Genomic DNA, 10,706 nt, shown 5'->3' on the forward strand with positions numbered 1-10,706 from the left:
TATTGGGTGCAATGAGCTCATTGGACGGATGCTTTTGGCCGGTATGTTCAATACCTTATTCTTCTTTATCATCTCGTCAAACCCCGCATCAAAGTTTCTTGTACAACATTTTGATTTAATGCTGGTTAAGGCGAAGTTATGTACTAAAGGCAAATTAAGGGTACGTATTTGCAGTTCATTGAAAATAAGGGTTGGCAAAAATACGTACCCTTAATTTGCGTTTAGTACATAACTTTGCCTTAACCAGCATTAAATCAAAATGTTGTACAAGAAACTTTAAAAAATTACTTTTGAGTCTTGATATATTTCTGTGAAAATTACTCTATTTATTATTATTGATTTATGGGCCTTTTTAAGCACCACATCGGCCACCAGCAGTAATCTATGCCCGTTGAATATAGAAATTTTCGTATTCTTTGGGCTGTAATGTGCTGTAGGTACCCCATAAGGTTCCAATGTTTGCCGCCCTAAGTAGGTACTCCTTTTTGACATTCGTGATCCAGATGTGCATTGCTGTCTCCTCTGACTCCTGTTAGTTTCTTACCTCATTAAACTTTATTACTCTAGCTTCTTTTCTACCTTTTTTCCCCTTTTATAATATGTAATCCAGTGACATGTACATATGCCATACGATAAATAATAACTCTAGCTTCCTTCCCTCATAAAATTTATTTCTTCCAGGTAAAAACGGCTCCGGCGCCACAGAAACCAAGCACTGGCAGGACATGATCACTAAACCTCGGCAGACCATCGTGCAGTGGCACCGCCTGAAGCCGGAATAAGTTGTTAATGTAACAGTCGTCGGCAGGACTCCTGAACTATTGCAATACACGCGTATTTAGCTTTAGTCTTGAACCTTGCAGGATGAAAGCTTTTCGGATAATAAGCATGTCTCAAATCTACATGTCTGATGAAAGCTACTGTCTCGGGTGATATGACTTTCAGTTTTAAGTCTAAAGCCCGGTTTCCACCGCGAGCGGAGCGGACTCATTAATGACTTAGTTTAACTCGCAAGAGTAAACTACGTACTTGTATTTCAACCAAGAAAGAGCGGAAATGACAAAGCGAGCAAAAATAGTTGAAATGAACTCGCTCAGTTCTTGAGAGCGGAGCGGTGTCATTTCGGAGCTCGTTCAACTCGCAATGGTACATTTATATAGGAGCGTTTCTACAGAGAAAGAGGTGAGGGACTCGCTAGTCACACGAGTTAAAATAGGTCCGCTGCGTCAAGGTCCGGCCGACTAGTTCGAAAAGGACTATCGATTTTCATTTTCTATTTCTCATATTCCGCTCAGCCGGCTCCGCTCGTTCCTCTTTTTCATTTCTCTTTTGCGGTGGGAATCAAACAACCAAACTCTTTGTTGGTGGAAACGCAAACCTACTTTATAAAAAAAACCGGCCAAGTGCGAGTCGGAATCACACACGAAGGGTTCCATACCATTAACTATAAAAACGGCCACCCGTCCAAGTACTGACCCCGCCCGACGTTGCTTAACTTCGGTCAAAAATCACGTTTGTTGTATGGGAGACCCACTTAAATCTCTATATTATTCTGTTTTTAGTATTTGTTGTTATAGCGGCAACCGAAATACATCATCTGTGATTTCAGCAGTCTAGCTATCACAGATCACGAGATACAGCCTTGTGACAGACGGACAGACAGACAGCGGAGTCTTAGTAATAGGGTCCCGTTTTTACCCTTTGGGTACGGAACCCTAAAAACTAGGTCCGCTCAGCTTAGCCATTTCTTGCTCATTTCTCGTTCGCGGTGGAAACCGGGCTTAATTTAGTGTGATGACACTGATGACTGTATGAAAGCTACTAGGTGAGCGTTTTTTTGCCATTTTTGTGACCTTTTTTTGCCACTTTTGTGTTATTTCTAGTCGGAATCACGAGCCCTTTTCATCCTTATAGGAGAAAAAGTGTCCCAAAAATTTCATACATAATTTAAACTTTCCTTTTTGTTACCGCCATACAAAGTATATGGGGAAATGGTAACACAATAGGAAAAAACCTTGGGACATTTTTTATCCCATTAGGATCGAAAGAGCTCGTGATTCTGAGTATAAATAATACAAAATTTAAGAAAAAAAATACAAATGTAATGAGTGGCATTTTTTTAAAGAAACTCTCAGGTATATTTCGGCCCGTGTGACTGAGTTTTAAGTCTTAAATCTACATCAGTCTGATGACTGCATGAAAGCTTTTATGTTGAATGACAAAATACACGAATCAAGCCTCATCATTAAATCATCCTCTTTAAAGTCCTAAAAATGCTGAATAAGAAAAAATACGAAAAGATGATGTTATAGGGTGGTAATTTATGCCGTTTACCTAATACGAGTATATAAGTGTGCCCTATAAAAGGTTAATTCTCAGCCCGTATGATCAATTGTCTTAATTCCTAAATCTTAGAGACAGAGATGACAGTTATGTTAAAATTGTACTCAAACCCGATAAGTCGTAAAAATTCTTTCAAGGGTTACGTCAAGATAATACGCGTGTATTGAATCTGAATCTAAGTAAAGAAGTGCATGTTAAGTCATTCGTAGTAAGTGTGAGTGTCAACACACAAAGTGATTGTATTAAATGCAGTAACTTGTATTTAAAAAGTAAGTCATTCATCCTGTCATTGTTAGTTATTAATAGCTATTACTTTACAGACGAGTTAGATGTTTAAAAAGGTTATCCTAACACTTAATATTTCAAAAAATATTAAATTAATATTATCGTAGACAAATATTAAGGAATCAGTTACGTTTTGTCCATCTAATATTGCTTGAACGTTTTAAAAAATATAGGTAACTGATTTATCAACGTAGAGGAAAAATACGACGACTTTGCCCATAGAGGTAACGTACGTAGGGCAAAGTTAAAAATATTACAATAGGTCGTGTGTTTAGAGAAATATGATAGAATCATGATTTTTTTAATAGATGATTTATTTTAGTTCAGGGATCTTGTCGGCAATGAAAATAAAACGTCATAAGACTGAGCGGTTAAAGGTTTAACGGTAAAACCCGTTCTGAAATCTATCTCACTTGACGCTGTGCACGACTTTTTTCTTTGAAAAATATGTCTTCATCGTTTTGTCGCATTGATATTTTGTATTTTCGGTATTCGTCGTTCATTTAGAAGTTTTAATGAAAAAGTATGGAATAGGACTAATACTGAAAATGTAGAAAACAAAAGCGAATGATTATGGTAACACTAAAGTTTGTATCTGTCAATGTTTTAAAAAAACTTTATTTAATTTAAATTTTATCGCACAGTAATCTTTAAAGTAACTTAGAATTAGTTTTAACTCAGCTCGAGTATTTCTTTTCATACAAAATGTTTGTATGAAAATTTCATTAAGCTTAAAAGTTGAATCAATGTTAAGATTTGAATAAATTGTTAGAGGTATAAAATAATTGTTAAAATGTAGAAAATATATGGAAAATGTCGAGTTCGCATCGCACAAAGAAAAAAGTAGTTTTTATTTTATATTTGCGCGAATGAATACAATTTATGTTACAATATTATTTTATTTAGCCTGATCTAATTTTAACATTGCCCAAAAATTTCAGAGAAATGTTTCAAGGGACGAAAAGTTTTAAAAGTCAATATTACTGGCAAAATTTAATGAAAAAAATTAAAAGATTGTATTTAGATACTGCCAAAGCATTACCGAAAATAAAAAAAATTGCCATATTTTAGAATTGGTTGTTATTGTTGGGTGAAAATAATAGTAATAATCGTTTTTTAGCATTCAAAAAAAGGTAAACAATCTTGACGTGTCTTTTTATTGAAAAACCCTTTAAAAAAATAGTTTATATTACTTATGAAAGCAAAAGAATATAAAAGATCGTATATGATTTATTATTGTAATATATTTGCTGCGACTTATTTTTCAAAAGTGATTTTTAATAAAAAGACGTCAAGATCGCTTATCTTCATTCTAATGCAAAAAAAAAAACGAACTATAGTCGAAGAAAAACAAGACAAAATCAGGGTATACCTTGTATGTCTTCTAGAAATAAATTAAATGAGTGCTCGTTATTCGTTTGACATAGCATTTCATTATGACCGTTTTGTTATCGGTGAATAATAATTTTATCAACTAAAATTATGTTTTGATAACTGAAATTCTAAATTAATTAATAGAATTGTAACAAATAGGATGAACGTGTCATGGTTGGTCAATTTTAGGTGAGTGTAAAAGTAATGATAAATGGCAAAGTGGACAGAAATAAAAAAATAAATGGTCAATGTGAATTGATTATTTTTTGTATTAAAAATGGCGGATAATCGTGTATAGGTAATCCGTAGAAATCGGATGACATTTTTAATTTAATTGAAATATGAAAATGAAACATGAAGTTATGTTAAAGAATATGTATGTAAAAGATAGAATTAAAGTGCTTGTTGTTACATGTTAAAGCTTATATATACATTCCGTAGTTCATCGATGTTGAGGTAATGGAAAAAATCATCAAAATTCAAAATATTGTATACATTTATATAAAGGATTTTATAGAAAACGTAGAATAGTTGTACCCGATTATCAGATGATGATACACAGTCCTGAGAATTATAAATATGTCTCTGCGGATATTTTGCCTTAATATTTTTGTCAGGCGCTCAAAAAAGGAACTCTAACAATAGTAACTTGTTAATACATTATTAATTATTATATTTATTGCAAAATTGCTATAATGTATCGTTTATCTACCTTTATTAGATATCGACTCAATAAAAAATTGCTTTGTCTAAAACAGAAATGGCTTGTCGAATTCAATTAAAGTCTGGCAATGATTACTGTAATGTATTGTAATTATACAGTAAATTATTTAATTAGTGTACACTATTTTTATTCATGTTGGGTTGCTCTGTATTTATATATAATTATATTACACCATATTCTTATATACTGCCTTAATAATGTGATCAAAAGATGTCACTTGTGAAAAATAAGCAAGTTAAAAAACATTGTATCTGTTTTATGGTATGTATACATAAGCGATTCCTTAAAAAAGTATATGCAAAAACAACTTAAAACTCAGGATTGTGTGCCGCAACTGTAGTTTGTTGTCATAGATATAGTCAGTTGAATGTTTATACATACCAACATTAGTTGCAATTGAAAACAGTATGTTTAGACTATTTTTTTATTAAGTCCTACTGAGCTTCGAAATCCGATTTTAGAACCTAATGCCAATCAGAATAGAATAAATTCAGTAGAATGTCTTTTAAGGTAAAATAAAAATAGTCTAGAATATAAGAAATTGATTCCATCTATACTTGACGCATTGAAGGATTTAATCAAGCAATTACGTAATATTTACTCGTTTTGTAGGTTATAAAGTGTCGTTTTTATTGTTTTTACTACTGGATGTGTTGCATCAGTCGTCAACTGGTTCGGACTAATTTGACGCTTGTTTGATACGCATCTCATGTCGCAAAGAAATCGAGTATTTGTGAAATCAATTTACTTAGGACTAGCTTTTAAAACAGTTAAAAATTATTACTTGTTCTCTTAGGAAGAAAGTGTGTAAAAAGGAAAGCTTACTTAAAATCTGGCCTGGTATTTTGATTTCCTTGGAAACCTAAAGTTAATACAAAAGTATCGGCCAAAAAAAACTGAAGAAAAAATGTAATATTTTAAAAGATATGGACGGTATTTTTTTGTTCAATTTTAAAGAATAATTGTCGGGTCTTCTGTAAATGTTTTTTTTTTCTCGGAGAGCAAATAAGAAAAACGCAACATACCTTCTCAAAGCGGGTACAAATAGTGACACTAAAGAGAAAGTTTAGTAAAAACCCGAAGTTAGTAAGTATAAAACTTAATTTAATAAAACGTTGTTTTTTAAGATCGGATTCAGATTTATAAAAATGTAACTAGCTAAAACTATATATTTTTTACCGTCGTATTTTCGCGTAGCTGTCAAAATTTCTCCTGGAAGGCTTTTTAATTATTTTTGCTATGTATTTATAGTGTTAATTTAATGTGATGCTGAATGCTTAGCTAGTCATCATCGTTTTATTTCGGAATATCCAGAAGGGCGTTAAGCGTTTACCAACAATAATAATCGTAAAATGTGACCGCGGCGGCCGGCAAAACGTCCCACTTTGTCGCTTGCCATAATAAGGACGCACTTTTTTAGGTTGTTCGCATAAAGATCGTACTCGTACTTATGGCAAGCGACAAAGTAGGACGTTTTGCCGGCCGCGGTCACAAATATTTAAGATTATCAAAAACACTTACAACTTTGCCTGTTTATTTTTAATTAAAAGGAAAGAATTAATAATTATTTGATAACTTTGTATTTTCAAAATCAGACAAGAATACTAAGTAAAAAGTGATATTGTCGTCTCTTTTTAAGGTACCTAGGTACTTTAATTGGCATTAAATCCTGTTATTTTTTAAAGGTAAGTATAATTATACTTACCTATAAAATACCGTTACCGTTATATAACGGGCAAAAATTATGTTTCAAAGTAACACAAACATTAACTGGCAAACAACAACTGGCAAAGTTGAGTAAAATCGTATGTATATTTTAATTCATCCCTTAAAGTTCTGTTAAATTCCAATAGACGTCAATATTTTCTGAATGAATGCATTAATTATTGAAAACGCTTAAATTTAACCCGATATCGCATAGGGGCGTAAAAAGTTAAAAATATTGTAAGTATTAAAGAAAGGTCAAAATGAGAGGAATTATTCTATAAATGTACATAAAATAGAAAAACAAACTACGCCGTTGATGGCTCATTACAATGTTTTCATAGCTAAGTGTAATATTTTAAAAGAAATATTATAATCTTCCGATCACAGGTAGATACTACACTACCTCTTTATTTTTAACTGAAATACATAATCAACAGGTTTTAAAGAAACTTTTATAGCAAATGACATTAGAAAAATAGAGGTCAGAGAAACGGTTCAGACAAAAAAAAATTAAACGGAAAAAAAATCATAACAAAATCTTTACATCACTTGCAGGTTTTAGTCACAAACATATACACGGTTATACTGAATGTAATTTTGGATCATGTTTGTAATCCACCTATTTTTCTAATGTCATAATTATTGCTTTTTACGAAAAAGGAAAAAACGCTTTTCTAGTACAACGTTTAGGACATATCAATAAATTAATTTCTGATAAACATTTCAAATAAACATATTTTCTGGAAATGTTGTTTTAAACTAAGAAAAGAATATAAATATTTTTGCGCACTATATAAAAATAAATTTATTTTACAAACACTTTTTTTAATGCATTCGGTGTTGCTTAATTGTCATTCACTAGCTCACTGAATATTCGGTCGTGTTTGGTGATTTACTGTTGTTATGATACACAATTGATTGACTAATGTGATCGTTATGTCACCAGTCACGCTTCTGCCGGACGACATTGCTAATAAAAACTTAAATGCATTTAGATTTTAATGCATTTAGGCTTTTATTTAAACGATCGCCATTTTGGAGCTTACGTAATGCCATATATACGAGTTCTTAAAATTAATTCATAACCTTGTAATGCCCTAAACATAGAAATATACTAATTATGATCAATAGGTATTTGCCAAAAAATAGTTGAATTATTTTTTTATTGCCTAATTTTTATTTACAAATATAAACATATTGCACGATAATGATTTTATTCCAAAACTTTAAATAGTTAATTCGAATTTGTTTGACCTTGTACGAATGATAATTTCGCATCATTTTTTAAAATCATTTTTAACTTTAATTAATAAATGTGAGATTATCGTCTAATGGGCAAAAACACGCATTAAAGTAAATCAAATAAATTCGGCTCAAACGTGTGTATAATCGCAGTCGATGTCTATTTTGTGCAATATTATAATATTAAATGTTATTATTAGGACAATTGTGATTTTAACAATATAGTTGATTAATTTATCGTATATAAATAAAATATAATAACTTTTTAAATATATAATATCATTGTAATATTAAGAGATCAGTGTTTAGCTATAGAGAGTTAATAACATGTTTATAGATTGTTACGTTTAAACTGATATGTATGTCTTTATTTATCCGCATAACAATGAAATATCGGTTTAACTACAATACCACCTATTTAAAAACAATATCGCCTTGTAAAAATGAATCAAAATTTTATAATAATATTGTACAACTTTGCCCATGTTGAATTTTACATTTTACTATTAATTTTTGTATACTCTTAAAGATTTTATGTATTTCATACTTCAGAGAAATATTTCTAATTGAAATATCATTTTAAAAATTATGGGCAAAGTTATCTCAGATAAGCTGGGCATTTTTTTTAAATAATTTATCTGTTATGCGATATTATAAATATTGTGGTATTGCAGTTAACAAAAAAAATTATAAACGTATTTCGATGGTAATTTTCTAAAATTTTAAATTGTCACGAATTGTCTTAGTTTAAATTTTAATTAGATGTATTGTATACACCCATTAACAAGTGTTGACAATCGTTAGGTTTTTATTGAGATTATTCAAATATAAAATATTGAGTTAATAGTGTTTCTGTCTCAGACCTAGTTTTATTTTATTTTGAGGTTTTTGTTTTCTTTCAGAAAATCTTATCATTTTATCTTATTATTATATAATTTTATTTTGAAGTTGTACATTACATTTTTTCAAATTTAAGATTTCTTCTGTTGATTCTACTCAGAATCAGGAGCTTTTTCTATCCTTAGAGAAGAACAAATTTTTCCCTTTATTTCTACACATTTTTCGTTTCTTCCATTCCATCACCGTCATACAAAGTCCATGAAAAATGGTAACGGATATGGAAATAAAAACCTTGGGACACTTTTTTTCTCCTATTCGGATCGAAGAAGTTCGTGATTCTGTGTAGAGAACTGAAAAATTACCAAATAAAAAAAAAACTGTAGCCAACGACTTTAAATAGGCCCACGTAAAGTGGAGTTCAATAGAAAAGACAAATAAATGTAGATTTTCTTAGCATTTGACGTAAAACCTAAAAAAAATTACGATTGTTGTTTTTATTATAAAATAACAATATGTAATTAACATATATTTTAACTAGTAATTGATATAAATAAAAGGTTTAAGTAAACTGTTGATAAAATCATGATCCACAAAAATTGCGAGATTTGGAAGAAATTAAGGTAAATTGGTTTGTTTACATTATATTTGTTTTTAGGGTTCCGTACCCAAAGGGTAAAAACGGGACCCTATTACTAAGACTCCGCTGTCCGTCTGTCCGTCTGTCTGTCCGTCTGTCCGTCTGTCACCAGGCTGTATCTCATGAACCGTGATAGTTAGACAGTTGAAATTTTCACAGATGGTGTATTTCTGTTGCCGCTATAACAACAATACTAAAAACAGAATAAAATGAATATTTAAGTTAACCATACAAAAACGTGATTTTTTTGCCGTTATTTGCGTAATGGTACGGAACCCTTCGTGCGCGAGTCCGACTCGCACTTGGCCGGTTTTTTCTATTCAACTCTACATTAGCCATAGTATGGCATGCAAATATTGCATAAGCAATATGAATGCGCGAGTAGCCAATGTTTATGTTCTCATTACCCTGAATATCGACGATTAAACTGCGAAATTTCCTTCTTTACTTCCTTAAATGTCATGTTAACAAACTTGTTCTTCGATAAAGTCGGTCGCACTTGCAATAAACCGGTCCATGATGACATGACTGCGTGTTTTAACCTCGTGAGTCTAAATGTACATTAAAATGTACATATTCATTGCAATCTAAGTTGAACCTTTTGATGAAACAAATAGAGTATCATTTCTTTTGTTTCACTGCGTTGTAAAACAAACGAAATTCGTTCCAATTTACTTATAGCATAAGGTTCAAATTAAAAATTGAAAAACTTTATATGGTGGGTCTTACGAGGTTAAGCTTTTCAACAGCAGCGCCTTTTATGTGATCAAGGTGTTTTGAGGCTTTTATTACTTAAATCATTTTTTGGGTTCCGTACCCAATGGGTAAAAACAGGATCCTATTACTAGACTCTACTGTCTGTCTGTCTGTCTTTCACCAGGCTGTATCTCGTGAACCGTTGACATTTTCAGAGGATGTATTTATGTTGCCGCTATAACAACAAATGCTAAAAAGTACGGAACCCTCGGTGGGCGAGTCCAACTCGCACTTGTCCGGTTTTCATTTGTAGTCGAACTCTTTCGCACTCATGAAATGTTCACATACGTGATGGCTTCCCTTTTGCATCGTTCAATTACCTATCTTTAAGAGTAAGCGTCATCCTTGATCTGTTGCAGTTACTACAGGTAAGATTAACAAAACTTCCGTGAGACACAGACATTAAATATATATAATAACGGCGGGGTTATGTCTGCGCCGGTGCGCCAACGCGAGCTCCTGATGACTTTTAGTGATAAGACCGCCTGTTGTTACCTGGTTCTATTTTTCTTTAAAATTTCTTTGTAGATTTACATGTATGTAAAATGTATAATTTTGGTGCAATAAAGAATATTTACATACTTACACTCCTCAACCCGTTTTAATATACAGGGTGACCTTAGCCATTGGACAAACCCTGAAATCCCACGTAGGCTTACTTCTCAGGAATGTTCTAACGTTAATATTTTCTTAATTAGAACAAAAGACAAAAAAAAAATTTCAAACAAAAGTTATTTCCAAAAATCGACAAAAATAAAAAACATACATATATCTGGGAGACCGAGCTTTGCTCTGAAA

At 31.7% G+C, this 10,706-nt stretch overlaps 1 protein-coding gene across 5 annotated transcripts in view; it reads left to right on the forward strand.

The window, feature by feature from the left end:
- LOC134753523 (synaptotagmin-7) overlaps positions 1–4,268 on the forward strand; it is a 643,705-nt gene extending 639,437 nt beyond the window's left edge. For all 5 annotated transcript variants that reach the window (XM_063689422.1, XM_063689425.1, XM_063689424.1 and 2 more), the window contains one exon: positions 682–4,268. In XM_063689422.1, coding sequence (XP_063545492.1) covers positions 682–782 — 101 coding nt within the window. In that variant the 3' untranslated portion in view covers positions 783–4,268. The remainder of the gene's footprint in view (positions 1–681) is intronic.
- Positions 4,269–10,706: the final 6,438 nt, after the last annotated feature.

The sequence above is a fragment of the Cydia strobilella genome, chromosome 27 (genome assembly GCF_947568885.1).
Source record: "Cydia strobilella chromosome 27, ilCydStro3.1, whole genome shotgun sequence".
NCBI lineage: Eukaryota > Metazoa > Arthropoda > Insecta > Lepidoptera > Tortricidae > Cydia > Cydia strobilella.